A 23,556-nucleotide genomic window follows, 5' to 3' on the forward strand; every position below is an offset into this window, starting at 1 on the left:
ATTTTTAATTTTAGATTCTGAGCGAAGCGATAAATGTATTGATTTTACAATGATGTGTGTTTTTTTTTTATTTTTTTATTTTAGATTCTGAGCGAAGCGATGAATGTATTAATTCTACAATGATGTGTGTTTTTTTTTTATTTTTTTTTTATTTTTTTTTTTATTATTTTTTTATTTTTGTGTCTGTCATCACCTTTTAGGACAGTAAAAGTGCTTGGATTTTCTTCAATAGTAACTTTTCTGATAGGAAAGTGAATCTAGTTGGTACTTTGGGGGGTCAAAAGGAAAAATTTCCCAGTAGTTTTCACAAGCGACGTGAAAAACAAAAGAAAAATTAAGGAAAAACGGGAATTTTTACGCAAAATCTGTTTTCGAGAAAATCGATTTTTGGTTTTTGATGTAACTCTAAAACAAATGACCGTAGGGACATGAAATTTTGACTGAATGTTTATATTAGCATTTTCTATGCACCATAAAATTTACAAAATATTTTGACTCTTTTTGAGCTGTTTACGGCCATTGTCAGTTTTCAATTTTTTTAGTTTTTTTTTCTATAAATATCAATAAAATTTTATCTGTTGAGTAAAAAAGCTTGAAAATTTAATAGAAGGCTCCCAGGTTATTGTTTCAAAGGCAGATGAAAATAATTAAAAATCCTTAGTCACAGTTTTTAATTATAAGCATTTAAAGTTCAAATTTTGACAAAATACGGAAAAATCACGAAAAATAGCAAATTATTTTGATGAGAATTCATAAAAATTTTTCTTTTTAAATCTAAGATTTGAAAATGTAATATAAGATTACTCATAAGTTTGTCTACCTTTATCAAAAAAAAAATGTCTACAAGAAACTTAAATTAAATTTTTATGAGTGTCTGAAATTTATATTTTTACAACATTTGATATTCACTCGATTTCTCATGTAACAATTTTCTTATTTTATTGTAATTGAAAAACGAATGACTGTAGATACTTGAAAATTTCACTGAATATTTATATAAGCATTTTCTATACACCATAAAATGTTGAAAATATTTTGACACTTTTTGAGCTGTTTACGGACATTGTCAGTTTTCAATTTTTTTAGTTTTTTTTTCTATAAATATCAAGTAAATTTTATCTGTAGAGTAAAAAGCATGAAAATTTAATAGAAGGCTCCTAAGTTATTGTTTCAAAGGCAGATGAAAAAAATTAAAAATCCTTAGTCACAGTTTTTATTTAGAAGCATTTAAAGTTCAAATTTTGACAAAATACGGAAAAATCACGAAAATTAGCAAATTATTTTGAGTTGAGAATTCATAAAAATTTTTCTTTTTAAATCTAAGATTTGAAAATGTAATATAAGATTACTCATAAGTTTGTCTACCTTTATCAAAAAAAAAATGTCTACAAGATACTTAAATTAAATTTTTATGAGCGTCTGAAATTTATATTTACAACATTTGATATTCACTCGATTTCTCATGTAACAATTTTCTTATTTTATTGTAATTAAAAAACAAATGACTGAAGATACTTGAAAATTTCACTGAATGTTTATATTAGCATTTTCTATACACAATAAAATTTTGACTCTTTTTGAGCTGTTTACGGACGTTGTCAGTTTTCAATTTTTTTAATTTTTTTTTCTATAAATATCAATAAAATTTTATTTGCTAGGTAAAAAAGCGTGAAAATTTAATATAAGGCTCCTGATATATCATTCTAATAGAAGTTAAAAAATATTAAAAATACATAGGCACAATTTTTTTTTATAAGCATTTAAAGTTCAAATTTTGACAACATTTATCAAATTTATAATTTATTAATTATTTTGTGGTTAAAAATGTATAAAATGTTTAACTTTTATGGCTAAGGATTAAAATTTAAAACAAGGCTCCACGTAAATAGGTTATATATAAATTACTTTATTCACAATAATATCATCAAATATACTTGGTAATATCATAGACTGAGTGACCGTTTGTCTTATACAATGATATTATATCATTGAATTCAAATTTAACACCATCCAGTATAGTGACTTACTTGTAACCTACTGTACAGCAGAGCGACATCCACTTATCCACCTTTTTTAGGATTAAGGCTTATGGTTTATGTTACTACTAAGATCATTAGCCTGTGATACTGTGGGGGATGGTACTGTAGATTTCTTTACCCGTGTGTGTTTTTTTTGTCAGAATTTTTGATTTGGGCATCCATAGGTATCTGCCATGCCCGGTCGGGGGACGGCAGCCTCTCTCTAGACAGATGTCTGCCCGGAGAGAAGTGCCGCCCGGATCGAGGTTCAAACCGGCGACGGTGCGCTTTGCAACCGACCCCTAAGTCCACTCGGCCACGCCGTCCCCCAAGCAATAACTATAATAACAAAACAATCATAGGCTGACTTATCGTTTTCGCTCAGAATCGTTTTTCTTATACAATGATATTATATCATTGAATTCAAATTTAACACCATCCATTACAGTGACCCACTTGTAACCTACCGTACAGCAGAGCGACATTCACTTATCTACCTTTTTTAGAAATGTATTAACTGATATCACACCCAAGTGGTTCAACAATTTGAATTCAGAAAAATGTCGGTGTGAACAGCCCCACAAAAAATCATTTTCATTTTGTGAGATAGAAACCGGAGAGCGGATTTCGTTGTTTGGGGTCTTGTTAGATTGAACCCTAATTATTAATTTATTTAGTCATGCTGTAATTACGATTTAAGATATACTTATCTATATCTTAAATCGTGGCTGTAATATAATAATATATACAACCAATACACCTTGTATATGATTAAAGATAGTACTATTGTCGTGGTATGATCGAGGGGAACAGTCAACATTGTGATAATAATATTATCCAGCATTCGTCTAATCGTGTGATTAATAATTATTATTCGAAGTTTTTACCGTTGGTCTGTTTGTACTTTGTAGGGCGCACTGCTTACACCACTATAGTCACGAACTACGAGCACACATTACAGATCAATAGAACACTATACACAGCTGCTGTGTATGCGGTACCGAGTACACTGCATTAGTGCTACATTAATCCAAGTTGGATGCATTGTTTTATGCTTGTGGATTGTGTGGATACCTTTTAGGTGAGTAAAATATAATTCAATCAGCTGGTGTATTTTATTAAATCGATATTTGATACTATAGTGGACATAGTCAACAGAGTTCGACATTTCTCTGAATACCTTCATCGTCAACGCTCTACGATATATTATCAAAGTACACCGCTACACCTTTAAAAGTAAGTTGAACATCAAAATCAATTTATAAACCTATTAACACAACGGACAAGTGTGAGATGTTTATTAGGGACAGTTTGTTGATGTCACTTGTACAACATGATAATTGTTAGTATCAACTATTGTTGAAGCGAGTGCCTGAAGTACTGACACATTTTGTGTATGTTCAATGTACAATATGCTACATTTACCAAACTTTATTATTAAGCACTTTATTATTTTTTATGATGTATTAAGCAATAGATACCTATATATTATGCTTAAAAATTGGTCTTAAAAGTTAATGTCAACAACTAAATTACTGATGTATTACCTTTATGTAAAATATAATATGCATCTTTATCACAATACAAGCCATGATAAATCACTTTTTGTATTTCACATGTTAGATCTTGATTCTATACTATTTAAATTACATTAATGTATCTTTTAAAAAAGGTACAATTAATTTAGGTAGCCTTTTTCTATATTTCAATTTTGTATACATTAATTAAATAGTTATGAAAAAATGATATCAACAATAAATTTAATTATTATTGAATTGTGATACTAGTACACTACTTGATTAAATCAGATCTTATAAGTAAATAAAAAAAATCAAATGTGATGGTTTTGCTTCATATTAAATGTATGCTATTATTTTTATAATTTTTAGACTATGGCATCCTGGTTATTTGGAGTTTCTAAACAATCGGCTGATCAGATTGTTGATACAAAAGACACACCATCTGTTCCAACAGCAGTTAATCCAGAACCTGTGAATACCTTACCCACAAAGCCTCAATTACTTTATGATTTACAACCAGCAAAACCAAATGTTCCTGATTTAAAACCTACTAGTATGCTGGACAGTATACCATTCGTTTTATCCAGCCAAATTATTATGACTACTAAAAACTATAGTTATAATTTAGACAATACAAAAAGACAATTATTATCTGTAAAAAAATTGATTGAATCAGATGCGTACAATTATGATTTTTCCAATGATAAAAGACTGGTGAGCGATACTTCAATGTATGCTTCTTAAAATACCACTGTATATAATAAACTTCAAATTAGTATGCATTACTTTGTAAGTAAAATTAAAAATGATTATGCTTCTTAAACTACTTATGTCTAATAGTATTTCGTTGTACAATAATTGATAATACTCATTAATCAAAATTAAAAATTGTTTTGTAGCATTCCAAATTGGTGAGAAATGGACATAAAGACGATGGTAATACTGTATTGTTAGATGATAGTGATAATCATTGGTTTCATTGCATTTGTTTTAAATTATTTCACTAGACATAAGCAACATTTGTTTATCATCGGCTTGGAATGAAAAGTTACTATAGTATAATAACTAAAAATGTAATGTTAGAAAATAATATGTAAAATTTATATTCTCAACTTTCCCACTGAATCAATCATTGGTATATTTTACATTTTCTATTTAATTGAATAGACAATCTATTCTATATAATGGACTTGATGAAAATAATATCAAGGAATTTTATTTCTATAATAATGAATTGGGCTCGGAAGTTGATGCATTATTTTTTTTATTTTTTTGGAACTTTGTAGACAATGTTCTCCTAACTAAAAACGTGTTTCAATAGTATGTGAATCTAAAAAACTAATTTTTATTTATTTTATTTTGGATTTTTTTACTTTTTAAGTAATTTTCCAATATTTTTAGTCAATATTCCTTATTTCGCACTAGTTTAAAGAAAAAAAACTAGTTTATTAAACACCCAATATTAATTAAATTCATATCTTTCATCGTTTATCAAATAATATGTAGGTACTAACATTTAATAATAAACCCAATCGCTTAGCTTATCTTATGGTTTCCTGTCGATCAAACCATAAAAAAAATTCACTATTGAACAATATATTTCACGTATAAAACATATAAACACTATAGAGTGTAACAATTTAAAAAACAATCAAAGCTTTATAACTACATCATCAAAAATATCTACTTTCAGTTGTGATTTAAACGATTTATGTTATGATTTATACCTTTTTGTAATTTATATATTTTTTTCAGTCATTTCTTATTATTTTTAGGTCATATTTGCATTTTTTAATAGTTTTAAGGTCATCAACTTCTAAGCCCTTAATTAATGAGTGTAAAAATATCATAGTTACAATAATTATTATTTGTTAATTATTCTATTTATGTTATTTATACATATATTTAGGTTGATTATATACTCATTAATTGTAGTTTTCGAAAATATAAAATTAATTATTTTTAGTAACTTCCATTTTAAATCAAATAATAATTGTAATATTATAGTTTATTTGTTAATTTAAACAAACAATGTACAATAAAGATTAATAAGGATTTATTTCTATAAATATTTCAAACTCATTCATGTATAAATATTTATTTTTATTTGATTTCATACTAAGGTTATATTAGGTTACCTAAATTGGTACTCTCGTAAAAAAATGAAAAATAGTTTATATATAAAAAATAAATTATTATCAAAGTAGTTTGTTTTCTTTATCATTATCTCTATTATTATTTTGTTATTAAAATTAAAACACCAGTTAGTAGGTATTTGTGACTTTTGAATAAACAGGATCCCTGAATTCTGGATTTTTAAATTTCAGGAATTTTAACCCTTCCAAATCATGCATATTGTAATTAAACCCAAATCAACTACAGTCTGTACTATTTAATTTTTATATCTAATTTGAACTGAACTTTTAAATTATATTTATTGTTGTAATTTCTTTACATTTTACAAGGATAATTCAATAATGTTATTAAAATAGTCTATTAAGGAGTGTGATAAACACCATTTATAGCTTTTCTTGTATTAATATTTTATTATTGTAATTGGTAGTATTTATATTTTATAGTTATTAAATAATTCATGGTTAATTTCTAACTTATTACATTTATTATAAGTGGCTTTGTGATTATTATATTGTCAAAAGCCTAATAGCATTTATATCTGAAATAAATAGTAATTAAAAATTTAAATTGTATTGAATTTGATGTTTAACTATGAATTAATACCAATCTATTAGGTGTTTAGTTTGGATTGAATATTTGTAATAACAATATCAAATTGAAATAGAATCATACTACTAAAGTAGGTTAGGTTTGTAAACTTTTTAAAAACAAATACTTATAGTTTAATGTTTTTTTCTTTTAATTAGAAAACAATGGCGAATTCGATAAAGTTTGACGTATGAGCATTCAATTATTTAGTTTAAAAAAAAAAAACAATAATTTTGTCTTCCAAAAATATTTAATTATAAAGATATTTATTCTGGTGCATTTTTTTGAAATAAATATAAAAACAGACAAATTTAAAATAATAAAAATAATTTGTTATTAAAAAATGAAAAAAAAATGCTTAGATGTTAATTTTTGTAATAAAAAATCCTAAAATTGTTGATTAAAATATAGGTTTTATTATATAATATATACATTTATCATCATCACATGACAAATAAAAGTAAAATAAAATAATAATATTGAGATATATGCTACCAATATAAAAGTTGTTGCAGTAATCTTAGTAAAATTTGAATCTTTACTTCCCTAACATTGACAAAAACAAAAAAAATTAATACATTATTACTAATAATATATTTCTTAGGCGAGTTTCAATCTTCGTATATTGGGCTGAAATATTAATAATGTTTTCACTGTGTAACAATTCAACTATAGTAGTAATAACTTAACAGGACGCTACACAGACATTTGTTGTTTCAGTCTTACAAGTGTGTAGTATAGCCAATTTTTATGCTAAGCAAATCAAGTTTAGCTCAGTTAGTTAAAAAATTAGAGTCAATTGACCTTTTAAAAAATTTAAAGGTAAGATCATTATCTCATAGGCTTTTTATTATATTTTAATTTTAAAGCTAGTAATGTGCATTTTAAAATTGTAAATTGTTTGTACATCTTAAAATACTCGGAACTCGCTTTAAAATTAAAATATAACACATAGCCTCTGAAATGCTCTAGATAATAATCTTAACTTTACATTATATAATAGGTAAATTCACTATAATTTTTAAACTAACGGAGCTAATGCTATCTGCTGAACATACAATTTGCTATGTTGTACACTTATAAGACGAGGACAGCAAATGTCTGTGTAGCTTCTTCTTAAATGTGTAACTCATATAAAAAAAATACTGTTAACTTCAATTAACTATAACTTCAAAACTAAGTCTGACCACCAAATTCAGACTTTACTATCGTTTTCATTAAGCTAAACTACATACGTTCAAAGAAAAAAAGGGTAGTCAGTAACGTAGGAAAGTTCCAATGTTATAGTAGAATGCTAAAATTTAAGTTTGTAACAATAATAAATTAGAAATAAATACAGTGTGGATAATGTACAAAAAATGTCTTTATTATGTTGTACATTTAATAGGTACTAAAAATCAATTTTTTCTGTTACTATAATTTGCAATTTTCATATAAATATTTGCTATTTACATAACTGTGTGTACATTTAATTTAAAGTTAAATTTATAATCAGTAACCCAGTAAACTTAACCCTAAGTTTTATAGGTATATTTGTGTAATCCCATTACTGAATATAAAAATGGTAATTGTAAGTAGTTACTTTTTGACATATTGGCTATATAAGTATGTAAGAGACCTTTATATGCATTAATTTCAATATAATTAAAAATGATTAAAGTGCTAATATACAAAATAAATTTATGAAAAAAAATAAGACACAAGGTACATTTGATCTGATAAATAATATTCAATAACAATAAAAAATATACAAACATATTATATAATATAGATGATATTATTGATCTAATATGTTATGTTACAATTTCGGATAACACATAAGATAGCTTTTTAAAAGTATTCAGTGATTATAAATATTAAATACAAATATATAGATTACACATTTTATCAATTGATTATATAAAATAATGATAAATTCTTAAAATAATTGATTTTGCATTTAATAAAGTATAAAATATATTTTAAGGTATTATTTTGTATCATACTGTATAAAATATTGTTTATAAAATATACATTAAAAAATGTAATAACATTACTTACAAGATTGTTATAATACAATTTTATCGTTTAATGAATTCTTTAAAAAATATAAAAAGTTACCTCGCAAAGTAAACTGTATTAGAAATATTTTCCATATGAATAAAGTCCAAAACACACAAACACAAAAATGATGAATGGGCCCCATGTCTTAAGCCATGCACTGCAACTAGAAGTACAAATTATTTTAATTATCATCTTTTTTATACATAGTAAATGAAAATGATTGATTATAATAATTTTACCTCACATATTTCCCAAAAATAAAAGTGTACAAAGCTAATTTAACCATATTCCAATTTTTGCTTTTACTGTAATTCATTAATGACAACGCCATGCCAACATGGGAATGACAGTTATCACATAGTAGGTTGTGCTAAAATAAATGATCATTATTAGTTAGTTTAAACTTTCAATTTATATGTAATAAAATAGAATAAACATTTAAAATTTCAATTATAGTTACGTATAATGTATATCGCGGATTTGTATGCATTTGCATATTTATTCTGGTTGATCGTATGATATGCTAAGCGAGCACAGGATTTGTTTTATAACAACTATTTAAACTATGAAACTTTTATGGTGCATATTTTGCATATTTCGATAATTACCAGTTATTTTTTTTATTTTAAGGGCTTATTTTACAATTTTGATTGCATATTTCATCTTCTAGTGGATATTTCAGCGGTTTTTTGTTATTTTTTATACTCATTTTTGATATTAATTGATTCCTATTTTTTATTATTGATTAAAACTACCTACAAGACACAAATAATTTAAAAAAAAGTATTTTTACTAGTGTTCCATAATTTTAAATTTATTATTTTAATTAAATATTCAGAAATTAAATATATTTTTTGATCATTTTTGAGTGCATATTTGAACATAAAGGCATATATTTATGCATATTTAAGATTTTTTAGCACATATTTGGTTGGTTTTTAATACACATAAATTCGCGCTCTAGTTATGTAACAAACAAAATAAAAAAATAACAACATTAAAGTTATATCAACTTATTATTAATATTACCATTCTATTGAAATATTCAATGGATGCTTCATTAACAGCTTTATCCCATGCTTTAGAACCACCAATTATAGTTCCTATATCCAACTGCCAGTACTTAGTAGGATATCCAAAGGCCATATCATCTTCAGCAACATAAAATGATCCAGAAAAATCTCGTATTACCCCAGTTGATGTAGTGATTCCCATATGACCAATCAATGGAAATAACCAACTACAAATCGGACAAACAACATTCCTGTTAAAAATTGTTATTACATCAACAAGTTATAGGTTAAATTAACCTGTCAGCTAAAATGTTAAACAATGTATAAGCATACTTGACTATCAGTCACAACTCTTAATCATTGATTATAATAGTGACACTTTTATGGTTGTCAGTTATAATAATATTATATAAATTTATATTTATATTGTTTAATAATTAACAATATAGTATGTAAAATACTAATATGACAAAGTAAGTTTTATAGTTGTTATCATAATATGTACCTAGTATTTAGTACATAAAATGTAAACTTTTGTAAAAGTTAATAATTAATATTTTATTTAAATGTATTCATATATTATTCATAATGAAGAATAATTTAAAATACATTTGTTGAATAAATCATGCCCTATAGCATACGTAAGTTAAAATCATCAAAGCCCAAAGGAAAACTCACCTTATAAATGGTATCGGAGTCCAAACCACACTGTACGGATAACGACGGGTATAATGTTCATCAACATCCATTTTTTATTATAACAAATTACCTTCTAATTTAATACAAATCAAAGTCAATTCATCAAATCATGAGTAGGTACATGACTACATATTTTATGATTTATGGTATCCTGACAAAATGCAACAAGAACAACAAACGTTATCACTTATCACATTAATTTATTTGCTTATCAATTATCATTATACTTAATTTATTATTGTGTTTATCTCGTAAAGTTTAAGACTCTATGGTTTATCTCATAGACTTATATAAGTCTATGGTACCCACCTCCTAATTTTACATTTATGGGTGTACCTTAACGAAAATCGTGGTACACGGACCACGAACAAGACGTATTAACGTAACAAAGTAAATAATATTTATATTGGGTACTATTTATTCAATAATAAACGGTGTTAATAGCAAAAAAAATATTATACAGTATACACGTACAAACATTGATATAAAATATAATATTATCTTACTTATCTTGCACAAAATGTTAGTACACGAAGTAGAGATCCTTTATATATAATTTATTGTATTATAATACCTGATTATACATAATATTATATACCTAGGTAGGTACTAGGTAGGTACTCAAAACTCATTATTTTACAAAACTAATGTACACATTTATTCATAATTTTTAAGCCAGATAAATTAAATTTATTATTCAAATTAGTGAAATTGTTCAGCAACGTAACAATATCTTAATAAATAACAAGACTGACTAGTGACTTGTGTATATTTTATTAATATTATATTATGTTACAAATAAAACAACAATAACATATTCAATTAATTATTAAATAAATAAATTCCGTCGAGTGTTACTGCTGGCCAATTGTATTCCATCCCATATGCCCATTGTAAATTATTACAGATTGTATATATTCAAATAAAATAAATAATCAAATTACTATAACGTAGAACTGTATATGTATGATTTGGGGAGGGGGCATTACAGAACCGATACATTAATAAACTGTATGTTACTACATACAAATGTAATTAAAATTGTACAATGATTTATGACATTTTAGCTTCTGAGTGGAACGATGAATGTATTGATTTTACAATGACGTGTTTTTTTTATTTTTGTGTATACGATGTTATATTTGTAAAATAAAAATTAATACAAAAGTTAAGTCATTGTAAAATTAAGCCATAACACTATTGTAAGCTTTAAAAACATAAAGAATTTATATTATGTCTGACTAATAAAAATAAATGTATTAAATAATTACCTTAAATTGGTGTTTATTATTTATTAACAAACAATACAGCCCCCCCCCCTATGGTATTACACTGTTATTTATATGATATATTATATTATATTAAATATTTGCACAATATGTACATTTGTCAATCAATGATGATGTGATTTATTAATTAACAACATTTAATACTAACGTCAAATTCATTGTATTATTTAATAATACATATAACATATTTGGAAATAAAAAATAAAAAGGTGGGTAAGAGGATGTCGCTCTGCTGTACAGTAGGTTATAAGTGGGTCACTGTAATGGATGGTGTTAAATTTCAATTCAATGATATAATAGCATTGTATATAAAAAAAACGATTTTGAGCAAAAATGTTGTCAAAATTTGAACTTTAAATGCTTATTAAAAAAAATTGTGCCTATGTATTTTTAATATTTTTTAATTGCTATCGGAACGATATATATGGAGCCTTGTATTAAATTTCCACGCTCTTTTACCTAACAAATAAAATTTTATTCATCTTTAAAGAAAAAAAAACTAAAAAAATTTAAAACTGACAATGTCCGCAAACAGCTCAAAAAAAATCAAATTATTTTATACATTTTGTTGTGTATAGAAAATGCTAATATAAACATTCAGTGAAATGTTCAAGTATCTACAGTCATACGTTTTTTAATTACAACAAAATAAAAAAATCGTTACATGAGAAATCGAGTGAATATTAAATGTTGTAAAAATATGAATTTCAAACGCTCTTAAATATTTAATTTGACTTTCTTGTAGACATTTTTTTTTTTTGATAAAAGTAAACAAACTTATGGATAATCTTGTATTACATTTTCAAATCTTAGATTAAAAAAGAAAACATTTTATGAATTGTCAACTCAAAATAATTTGCTAATTTTCGTGATTTTTCCGTATTTTGTCAAGATTTGAACTTAAATGCTTATAAATAAAAATTGTGACTAAGGATTTTTAATATTTTTCAAATATCATTGTAACAATATAGTAGGAGCCTTGTATTAAATTTTCAAGCTTTTTTAACCAACAAATAAAGTTTAATTGACATCCATAGAAAAATATACTAATACAATTGCAAACTGAAAATGTTCCTAAACAGTTCAAAACAAATCAAAATGTTTTTAAAATTTTACATGTATTTTATTTATTTAATGTATAGAAATTGCAAATATAAGCAACCAGTGAAAATTTCATGTATATACGTTCATTTATTTTAGAGTTAAATCAAAATCGATTTTCTCGAAAATCCCGTTTTTGCTTAATTTTTCTTTTGTTTTTCACGGCGCTTTTGAAAACTACTGGGAAATGTTAACTTTTGACCCCCCCAGAGTACCAACTAGATTCACTTTTCTAACAGAAAAGATACTGTTGAAGAAAATCCAAGCACTTTTACTGTCCTAAAATGTGATGACAGGCACAAAAAAAAAACACACATCATTGTAAAATTAATACATTTATCGTTTCACTCAGAATCTAAAATATAAATTTAAAAATAATAACACATATATTAGTTAATAATACATTTTTATATTTACAGAAAGGTTTAGTATATTCTATTGAAATATATAATTATCATACCTATAATATAAAATCTGCTGAAATTCTAAGATTCATTCCGGTTGATGATGATGTAAAAAATATGTTGAATAAGTATAGGTACTTTGATAGTAGAATGAGTATAGCATAATCTCAAAGGTATCATGAACAATTATTGGAGTTAAAAGAGGAATTTACATTGGAAAATTTTGCTAATGGAGGCATTAATCCATGTTATTATAGTACTGTTCGTAATTGGCATGTTTGAAATTAGGTCCATGTAGTGGTGATGGATTAATTGAGGTAAATATTTAAATATTGCAATAAATAATAGTACCACCTACACAGTACACATAATATTTGATACAGGCAATACAAATATAGTAAGGTTAACATAATATAATTAATGTAGTTATATTATTTTTATTTCAATATAGAAACCAAAAGATGAACAAGAAATATATAGTAAAAATGGTGTTACTGTTTTATTCAAAGAAAATCCATTTTCAGTAATTGTTATAACACCCATTATGAGAAGGGCTCATCAAATAAAAGAGGAAAAATAATATTTATTGAAAGCACAATTAGTGCATGTGATCCTTTGAATCATTCAATTACATTTGTTATGTGCCCAAGTTCTGCAGGGGCAGACACTCATTTTAACAAAAGGTCAAACTTATGAGTGTTTTTGTCAAGGATTTAAATTAATAAGTAAAATAATAAACTTAGATAATATATAATAAGGAAAAACGGGAATATATTTTACATTTTTACACAACACTAGTTTTCTACCTTTTTTATAATTTTTTTCAGTCAAAAATCTTCATAAATTAATTCAAGGTTCCTTTTAAGTTGTGCGTAATTTGCACAGCAATTATAAAATAATGAAAATATAAAATAGTAAAAATAGTAAAATATAAAATAGTCCCAATATTTTTTATAAGCGTTTGAACTTTGAAGTGTTAAGTTTTAATAAAATTCAAATTATTTTGTAATTAAAAGTTCATACAATTTTTAATTTTAATATCTAAGGCTTGAAAATGTAAAAAAAAGATTTTTCATAACAACTTATTTACACAGGAAATAAAAGTTTAGTGTAAAGCCACATTAAATGCGAATAATAATAATGAGTGATAGGTACCTAACTGATAAGTGTCTCTCTGTCAACTGTATGGAACATAATGGACGATATTGCGCGTCGCCTTGACGATTGTGTCTATATATTTAGTGTCAGTGCTCAGTGGTGTGTATTAATGGTATATTATGGACTATGGTAATATTACTTGTCTTCTGAAGTTATTTGCTCGTTTATTCTAAAATATATAATAAACCTCAGGTACTTTCCACTTGGTGCTTACCGAAACGTGAACAATACAAATATTACAAAATAAAATTGATAAAATGTTTTATTTTGTTAATTTGTGTCGGTACTAGATATTGTCCTCAAAAAAATAAGAAGGAATCTAAACGGACGTATCGCTAACGTATAGCCACCTAATTGCGCCACAAGGGCTATTTATACATCTCAACTGTACGTCGGTATCGACTTATAAGTTAATAACGATAATATTATGTAATAGGCCACTATTATATAACATATTTGACGTTTTTAGAAAAAATGAGATCAATAAACCGTATTAGGTACTAAATAAGAAAATAATATAATATGATATCATCTTATATTCTTATATAATAATAAAACATCCTTTGGTATATTAAAGTGTTTTAAGTATGAAATATTTCACTATATACGTGAAACATGGACATTTTTTTTGAACACAAATATTAATGATGATTATTTTATTATTTATCAATCATTAATTTTATAGTCTATGATTACTAGGAGTAAAAATTGATATTAATTAATGGAATATAAGTGCTGTGGTTGACATATTACTTATTATACTATAGTACATATATATATAATATTGTATATGCTTATCATTTATCATTTAAACATTTTTGTATGTTTTTTGCCAATAAAGATTTTGAATACAATTTTAAATGTATAAAACCAAATGTTAGGTATATTTTATTTATTTATTTTTTTACTTAGATTCCAATAGGTACTTAAATTACTATAGCTTAACAGTTAGGTATAAGAAGGAAAAACATTAGTAAAAAAGTACCACCCGTTTGCAACTTTTCTGTTTTACTCATAGACCTATTAACTATTTTTAAGAGTTAATAAGTCTATGGTTTTACACTTTTACTGAACAACCTTTTTTTCATTTTTTTTTCTCTTAACGTAACCACGTAGTTAACCGTGCTAAAAACAACTGGGAAGTCTGAATTTGACGGTCAGATTTATTTTAAAGTTATAGCTAATTGTAATTTTTTGTATTTTCATATACACGCCTCGGCGTGGTCCCTCAATCGCTGCGCTCGCTCGGACAATTAAAATCAACAACATCTCTTGACTTGTTATGTAAAACCACCATAGAGTGGGTATCAGAATTATTTTTACACTATTTTTAAAACGTTGATTTATACCTAGGTTTAAAAAAAAATTGATACTTCGTAATATACCTAAAAGCGTTGTACGTGTGCATAAAACACCGAAAATCATGAACTTCGTAAGACTATACCATAAAAACTAATGATTAAATGCATTTTTGCTCCATCGTTCTTATAACTGGCTATACCTGAAAAAAAAAATTGAAAAATTCGTGGGTGCACTAAACTAGATTTATAACGATAAATTCAAAATAATAATTGAATAAATAAACATATTACTGAATAACTTGGTTTATACCTAATTATTTATAATTGAAATAATGATTATTTTAAAAGATGGTTTTCACCTTTCACGAGCATATTTTACCGTATATTTATTCATTTTTAGTGAATAAACGCATATTTAATAACATATTTCGTGATTTCTTAGTACCTACATAATATAAATCCAAGCCCAACTACAACCATTAACGTTCTTGGCGTATCAAGAATTTCATATGTATATAGAATTTCATTGTATACGAAAAACTATTCTGAGCAAAGACGGTTTGTCAGTGTAAATATTTTATATTCTATTTATACTGTTATTACTTATTATTAATACGTTAGCCGCTAAGTTGAATTAATATTATAAAATTACAAAAAATAAATTACATTACACTAGCACCACAACCTAAACTATTTTCTTCGAATTTGGTTCCATACTTTAGTAACCGATTAGTAACCATTCGTAACCGAAAATTTGGAATTCGTAACATAAACCAAGTACCAGGAAAACCATTTTTCCCAACCGGGTGCTGATATTATAATCCTTAATATACTCTTTGAATATATTTTTATCAAGTATATACAAGCATATCCTTGATCAAAAATATTTTGGATAGTTTTAGATTCTGAGCGAAGCGATGAATGTATTGATTTTACAATGATGTGTGTTTTTTTTTTTTTTTTTTTGTGTCTGTCATCACCTTTTAGGACAGTAAAAGTGCTTGGATTTTCTTCAATAGTAACTTTTCTGATAGGAATGTGAATCTAGTTGGTACTTTGGGGGGTCAAAATCGATTTTGGTTTTAGTGTAACTCTAAAACAAATAACATGAAATTTTGACTGAATGTTTATATTAGCATTTTCTATACACCATAAAATTTACAAAATATTTTGACTCTTCTTGAGCTGTTTACGGCCATTGTCAGTTTTCAATTTTTGAAAAGCTTGAAAAATTAATAGAAGACTCCTAGGTTATTGTTTCAAAGGCAGATGAAAAAAATTAAAAATCCTTAGTCACAGTTTTTATTTATCTTCTTCTTCTTCTTCAGTCACAGTTTTTATTTATAAGCATTTAAAGTTCAAATTTTGACAAAATACGGAAAAATCACGAAAAATAGCAAATTATTTTGAGTTGAGAATTCATAAAAATTTTTCTTTATTGATTTTACAATGATGTGTGTTTTTTTTTGTGCCTGTCATCACCTTTTAGGACAGTAAAAGTGCTTGGATTTTCTTCAACAGTAACTTTTCTGATAGGATTAGTTTTTTTTTCTAGTTGAGTTGAGAATTCATAAAAATTTTTCTTTTTAAATCTAAGATTTGAAAATGAAATATAAGATTACTCATAAGTTTGACTACCTTTATCAAAAAAAAAAAAATGTCTACAAGAAACTTAAATTAAATTTTTATGAGCGCGTCTGAAATTTATATTTTTACAACATTTGATATTCACTCATAGAAATCATCTCATGTAACAATTTTCTTATTTTATTGTAATTAAAAAACGAATGACTGTAGATACTTGAAAATTTCAATGAATGTTTATATTGGGATTTTCTAAACACCATAAAATGTTGAAAATATTTCGACTTTTTTGAGCTGTTTACGGACATTGTCAGTTTTTAATTTTTTTAGTTTTTTTTTCTATAAATATCAATAAAATTTATATGATATATCGTTCTAATAGCAGTTGAAAAATATTAAAAATACATAGGCACAATTTTTTTTATAAGCATTTAAAGTTCAAATTTTGACAACATTTATCAAATTTATAATTTAATAATTATTTCGTAGTTAAAAATGTATAAAATGTTTAACCTTTATAGCTAAGGATTGAAAATTTAAAACAAGGCTCCACATTAATAAGTTATATATTAATTACTTTATTCACAATAATATCATCAAATATACTTGGTAATATCATAGGCTGACTCTTGAATTCAAATTTAACACCATCCATTACAGTGACCCACTTGTCACCTACTGTACAGCAGAGTGAAATCCACTTATCCACCTTTTTATATATATTTTTTATTTTTATATTTTAAATTTCTTACTGAATATAAAATAAAAATATATGAATAAATGTTGTTAAGTATTAACATAGTAATACCTATTTAATTTATTATTGTATTTTATATAAAATAAAGGTGTTTTTTATCTAATAAACTTTTTTTTATTTTTTATTCAATAAAAAAATTGATTTAAAAAATAATTATTTAAAATAAATGAAAAGTTTAAAAAAATATTTAATTTAAAAAAGGAAAAAAAGTCCTTTAAGTCCTTAACTATTTATATTTATATAAATACTGTTTATTTATTTATGTGATAAAAATTATAATAAATAAAGATAAGATATTTAATTTTTTTCAAACCATGGAAATTAAATTTCTTTTTCAATAGTTTATGTAGTGGTGCCTTAGCGTAACGCACTAATCAAGTGCTACTAAAGAATATTTTATTTTAATGAAACAAGTTAAGTTAGTTCTAATTTTACAATTTAATACAATACTGAATACATTATTTTATCTTAATTTATTTTTTACTTAAACAGAAGGTAAAAACTTTATTTTTTATAGTTATTTATATTTTAACAGTGGCACAGTGTAGAGCACTACTTATTATGATTTTTTATTTCATATAGATAACTTACAAATAAAGGTATTTATTATATGGTTTGGTTAATACTTAATTTTAGAACAAAAATTTTCCTATAGTTATTACTATAAGATCTTATAAAAATAACAACTAAGGTATCTAAGTAAAACAAAAACTATATTAACAAATATATTTTAAATTTAAAGCAAAGCAACTAATGATTTTGTTTTTAATACGAAATAGATAATATTGTATTATTTATTTGATACATTTTTAGTTGATAATACAAAAAGTGAATAGGATTATTATGTCTTTTTAAGAAAATCGTTAAAAAGTAAAAAGTAAATAGAAAAATCAAAAAATAATTAGCAAATTACATTACTTAAGTATATTTTTGACACACATAAACTTGTATTTTACTAAAACAAATAACTTGTTTCATTAAAATAAAATATTCTTTAACAGCACTAATCAAGTGCGTTACGCTAAGGCACCACCACATAAACTATTGGAAAAAGAATTTAATTTCCTTGGTCTTATCATATAAATAAATAAATAGTATTTATATCAATATAAATAGTTAAGGACTTAAAAATAAAAAATTATAAAATATTAATTAATTTTTTTCATTTTAAAATTAAATATTTTTTTAAACTTAATTTATTTTAAATAATTTTTTTTTAAATCAATTTTTTTATTGAATAAAAATAAATAATAATTTATTAGATAAAAAACATCTTTATTTTATATAAAATACAATAATAAAATGGGTATTTCCTATGTTAATACTTAACAACATTTATTTATATATTTTTGTTTTATATTCAGTAAGAAAATTAAAATATAAAAATATACTAATTTAAAATTATGAAAAAAATAAAGCTAAAAAATAAAAAATATTTTATATATTCATGTTAAAAAAACTATCCAAAATACTTTTGATCAAGGATATGCTTGTATATCCTTGATAAAAATATATTCAAAGAGTATATTAAGGATTATAATATCAGCACCCGGTTGGGAAAAACGGTTTTCCTGCAGGTACTTGGTTTAGGTTACGAATTCCAAATTTTTGGTTACGAATGGTTACTAATCGGTTACTAAAACCTAGTTTGGTTTTGAACTTCCTAAGTAGAATATTTCAATGCGTAAGTGCTGGTGTAGCGTTACGCCAGCACCCGGTTGGGAAAAACGGTTTTCCTGCATGTACTTGGTTTAGGTTACAAATTCCAAATTTTCGGTTACGAATGGTTACTAATCGGTTACTAAAGTGTGGAACCAAATTCGAAGAAAATAGTTAAGGTTGTGGGACTAGTGTAACGAATCTAAAAAAATAACCAAATTCATTATTCCTGATTATTTAATATGTAATATCTTCCAAATTTTAACTTAAAATAACTATAAAAAAATTGTGCTTATATATATTTTTTAAATTTTATAGTTACAGAATTAACTACTTGCGTGCAACCTTGTATGTTCAATACTTAGCTATAAAAGTTGAACATTTTAAAAATTTTTAACAACAAAATAATTTGTAAATTTTCAATTTGAACTTTCAAAGTTTATGAAAAAAATCTTGCATATTTTTAAGCTGATACTGTAACAATGTGTGAGGAGCCTTGTATTAAATGTTCAAGGATTTCGACCCAATGAATAAAATTGTATTGACATTTATAGATTGAATATTGAAAATATCCGTAAAACATCTCGAAACGAATCAAAATATTTTTTAAATGTTTAAGTGTACATGTATCAAGTAGAGACAATGATAAAATAAACACATGGTTTAAATTTCAAGTGTCTAGAGTTATTAGTTTTTGTATTACAACAAAAAAAAAGGTGGATAAGTGGATGTCGCTCTGCTGTACAGTAGGTTACAAGTGGGTCACTGTAATGGATGGTGTTAAATTTGAATTCAATGATATAATATCATTGTATAAGAAAAACGATTCTGAGCGAAAACGATAAGTCAGCCTATGATTTTTCCAAGTATATTTGATGATCTTATTGTGAATAAAGTAATTTATATATAACCTATTTACGTGGAGCCTTGTTTTAAATTTTCAATCCTTAGCCAATTTATAAATTTTTAACCACAAAATAATTAATAAATTATAAATTTGATAAATGTTGTCAAAATTTGAACTTTAAATGCTTATAAAAAAAAATTGTGTTTATGTATTTTTAATATTTTTCAACTGCTATTAGAACGAAATATCAGGAGCCTTATATTAAATTTTCACGCTTTTTTACCCAACAAATAAAAATTTATTGATATTTATAGAAAAAAAAACTAAAAAAATTGAAAACTGATAATGTCCGTAAACAGCTCAAAAAGAGTCAAAATATTTTCAACATTTTATGGTGTATATAAAATGCTAATATAAACATTCAGTGAAATTTTCAAGTATCTACAGTCATTCGTTTTTTAATTACAATAAAATAAGAAAATTGTTACATGAGAAATCGAGTAAATATCAAATGTTGTAAAAATATAAATTTCAGACGCTCATAAAAATTTAATTTAAGTTTCTTCTAGACATTTTTTTTTTTGATAAAGGTAGACAAACTTATGAGTAATCTTATATTACATTTTCAAATCTTAGATTTAAAAAAAAAATTTTTATGAATTCTCAACTCAAAATAATTTGCTTTTTTTCGTGATTTTTCCGTATTTTGTCAAAATTTGAACTTTAAATGCTTATAAATAAAAACTGTGACTAAGGATTTTTAATTTTTTTCATCTGCCTTTGAAACAATAACCTAGGAGCCAAGGTGATGACAGACACAAAAATAAAAAAAAATAAAAAAAACAAAAAAAAAACACACATAATTTTAAAATCAATACATTCCTTCGCTCAGAATCTAAAAAAAAATAACTACTACATGAAAAATCGAGTAAATATCCTGCAATGTTGTACAAATTTGAACTTCAAACTCTCATAAAAATTAAATTTGACTTTCCGGTAGAGATTTTTTTGATAAAGGTAGACGTTTTATGAGAAATATTATATTAAAAGAAACATTTTTATGAATTTCAAAATTAAAATAATTTGCGCATTTTCGTGATTTTTACGTATTTTGTCAAAATTCGAGCTTTAAATGTCAATAAAAAAAATTGTGACTGTATTTTTAATATTTTTCAATTGCTATTGTAACAATATGTTAGGAGCCTAGTATACAATTGAATAGAAAAAAAACTTAAACAATTGGAAACTGAAAATGTCTGTAAACATCGCAAGTTAAGTCAAATTGTATGGTGTATAGAAAATTCTAATATAATTAATATTCAGTGAAAATTTAATGTATCTACTGTCATTTGTTTTAGAGTTACACCAATAACCAAAATTGATTTTGTCGATAACCAACTTTGCATAAAAATTCCCGTTTTTCATTAATTTTTTTTTTTGTTTTTTTCTGGTGCTTTTGAATATTAACCTCGATACACTAACTATAGTTGTAATATCATCTATAGATTCACTTTTCTACCATACAAGATACTAAAGTTGAAAATCGAATCATTTTTACTGCCCCAAAATGACACAAAATTTAAAAATTAAAATTAAATAAATGAAAAAAAAAACACTGATCATTATAAAAGCAATACATTCATCACTCCGCTCAGAATCTAAAAATAGGGAACTCGCTCTGTAGTATAATAGTAGGAGTCGAGTGTACAAAAGATGAATAGATAAATGCAGTGTAGGATGTGTTAAGTTCAGTGGCTATTTAATATTTTTGTGTGCACTACAAGTTACAACACACTTTGTGCACTACGAAATACAAAAGTGCACTAAAAAAAATAAAAATGTGAACCTTTCACTTAAGATTTTATATAGATCAGATCAGGCAAGGTTTCATGTTCAACCGTACTGTAGATCATAGATGTAAGAAGATATTGATATTTTTTAAAAAAACGTTTTTGAAAAGAAAAATGTAGAAATTGTGTTCATACTTCATTGAGTATTTTTGTGTAATGTATAATTAATTAATATACATCATGTTTTCGATAAACGTGTGATCTTCAGTATTCATATAAAACACTGAACAGAATAATAAGGTACCAGGGTTAATATTATGATTTTTTAGTTGAATACTTGTATGCATAGTGATAGTGTACGTATTTAAATATCAGTGTTTGTGAGTGCTGATTTAATTTTAAATAGTAAATTTCTTATTTTATACTTATAATTGAGTAAAGGTAAATTATTATGGATAGTACTATAAAAACAAAAGAAAAATATATTATAATATAACTCATATAAGAATCTATAACGGATTTATCATATTATAAGTTTCAGGTTTGTATTTTATCGGCCAAACTTTATCATGGACTGGCCCGGGTGGTAAGACGGAGAACCATAAAATAATATAAGGTATAGAAGATGATAAAACATTTGGTGAAAGTTTAAAGTACCTACTTATCTGTGGTTATTTGTTTTTGAATTACAACTAAATAAGAAAATAGTTCAATGAGAATTCTTACGGGAAAAATTTAAATTTCAAACGCTCATAAATAAATGGTATAACTTTCCGGTAAACTTTTTCTTTGTTAAAGTTAGGAAAACTTAAGAGGAATCTTATGTTAAATTTATAAATCTTAGATATAAATAGAAACATTTTTATGAATTTCTGACTCAAAATAATTTGCAAATTTGATTTTATTCTAACTTTAGACGCGTGTAAAAGAATATTGTGGATTTACGCTCAAATTTGTTTTGGGTTTCTGTTAACAACAACTTATGAGGAACCTTCTATTAAATTCTCAAGTATTTTGACCGACCAAAAAAAACTAAATCGATTTTGTCAAAAACTAGTTTTCCTTAATTTTTTTTATTTTTGAAAAATACTGTGAATTTTTAAATTTGACCAGTTTTGTACCAACTAAATTCACTTTCCCATAAGAAAAGTGGTCTAAGTTTAAAATTAAAGCATTATTTCTACTAGAAACTTGTTTACATACAAAAAAACACATTATTGTAAAATCAATACATTCAACGTGATCGTTCCCCTTGGAATCTAAAATAACAATCTTATAACATTTTACTTTTACGTGTAATAAACTTAATATAACTTGGTACAACTGTTTACGTCATACGATATTGTATAAAATTTGGCATTTGCATTCACAATTAACCTTTACAATCATTAGTAATCACTAATCAGTAATCACTAATCAAATTTAAATTAGTAATTAAATTTAACTTAAATTTGAATTAAACGATAAATCAACGTATTCGATGAAAAACGATTCCTACGGATACATTTTAGATAAATAATAATAGGTAAATATTTCTATACCTAATTATATTTTGAGAAACTCATTTTACTTCTATTCTACGTATTATTATAATTAAGATAGGCAAGCTAATATATTATATTAAAAATATACGATTTCGACAAGTTATT

At 24.8% G+C, this 23,556-nt stretch overlaps 2 protein-coding genes and 1 pseudogene across 3 annotated transcripts; 2 read left to right on the plus strand and 1 right to left on the minus strand.

Moving 5' to 3' along the window:
- The first annotated feature begins 2,650 nt into the window (after nt 1-2,650).
- On the plus strand, nt 2,651-5,211 carry LOC132935099 (uncharacterized). Its single transcript, XM_061001558.1, has 4 exons — nt 2,651-3,099; nt 3,161-3,254; nt 3,908-4,252; nt 4,438-5,211. The coding sequence occupies exons 3-4, from the start codon at nt 3,911-3,913 to the stop codon at nt 4,543-4,545; spliced, it is 450 nt and encodes a 149-aa protein (XP_060857541.1). The 5' UTR covers nt 2,651-3,099; nt 3,161-3,254; nt 3,908-3,910; the 3' UTR covers nt 4,546-5,211.
- Nucleotides 5,212-7,607: 2,396 nt separating this feature from the next.
- LOC132935098 (transmembrane protein 222) lies at nt 7,608-10,201 on the minus strand. 2 transcript variants are annotated; one of them, XM_061001556.1, is made up of 4 exons: nt 9,997-10,201; nt 9,335-9,569; nt 8,545-8,675; nt 7,608-8,468 (listed from the first exon to the last, which is right to left on the minus strand). In XM_061001556.1, the coding sequence occupies exons 1-4, from the start codon at nt 10,065-10,067 to the stop codon at nt 8,381-8,383; spliced, it is 525 nt and encodes a 174-aa protein (XP_060857539.1). In that variant the 5' UTR covers nt 10,068-10,201; the 3' UTR covers nt 7,608-8,380. The 2 variants fall into 2 exon arrangements, with proteins under 2 accessions (XP_060857539.1, XP_060857540.1); XM_061001557.1 differs by having other exon boundaries at nt 9,335-9,545; nt 9,997-10,198.
- A 700-nt stretch (nt 10,202-10,901) lies between these two features.
- Nucleotides 10,902-16,083, plus strand: LOC132941268 (uncharacterized; annotated as a pseudogene).
- The last annotated feature ends 7,473 nt before the right edge of the window (nt 16,084-23,556 follow it).

This window comes from Metopolophium dirhodum, chromosome 1 (assembly GCF_019925205.1).
Source record: "Metopolophium dirhodum isolate CAU chromosome 1, ASM1992520v1, whole genome shotgun sequence".
NCBI lineage: Eukaryota > Metazoa > Arthropoda > Insecta > Hemiptera > Aphididae > Metopolophium > Metopolophium dirhodum.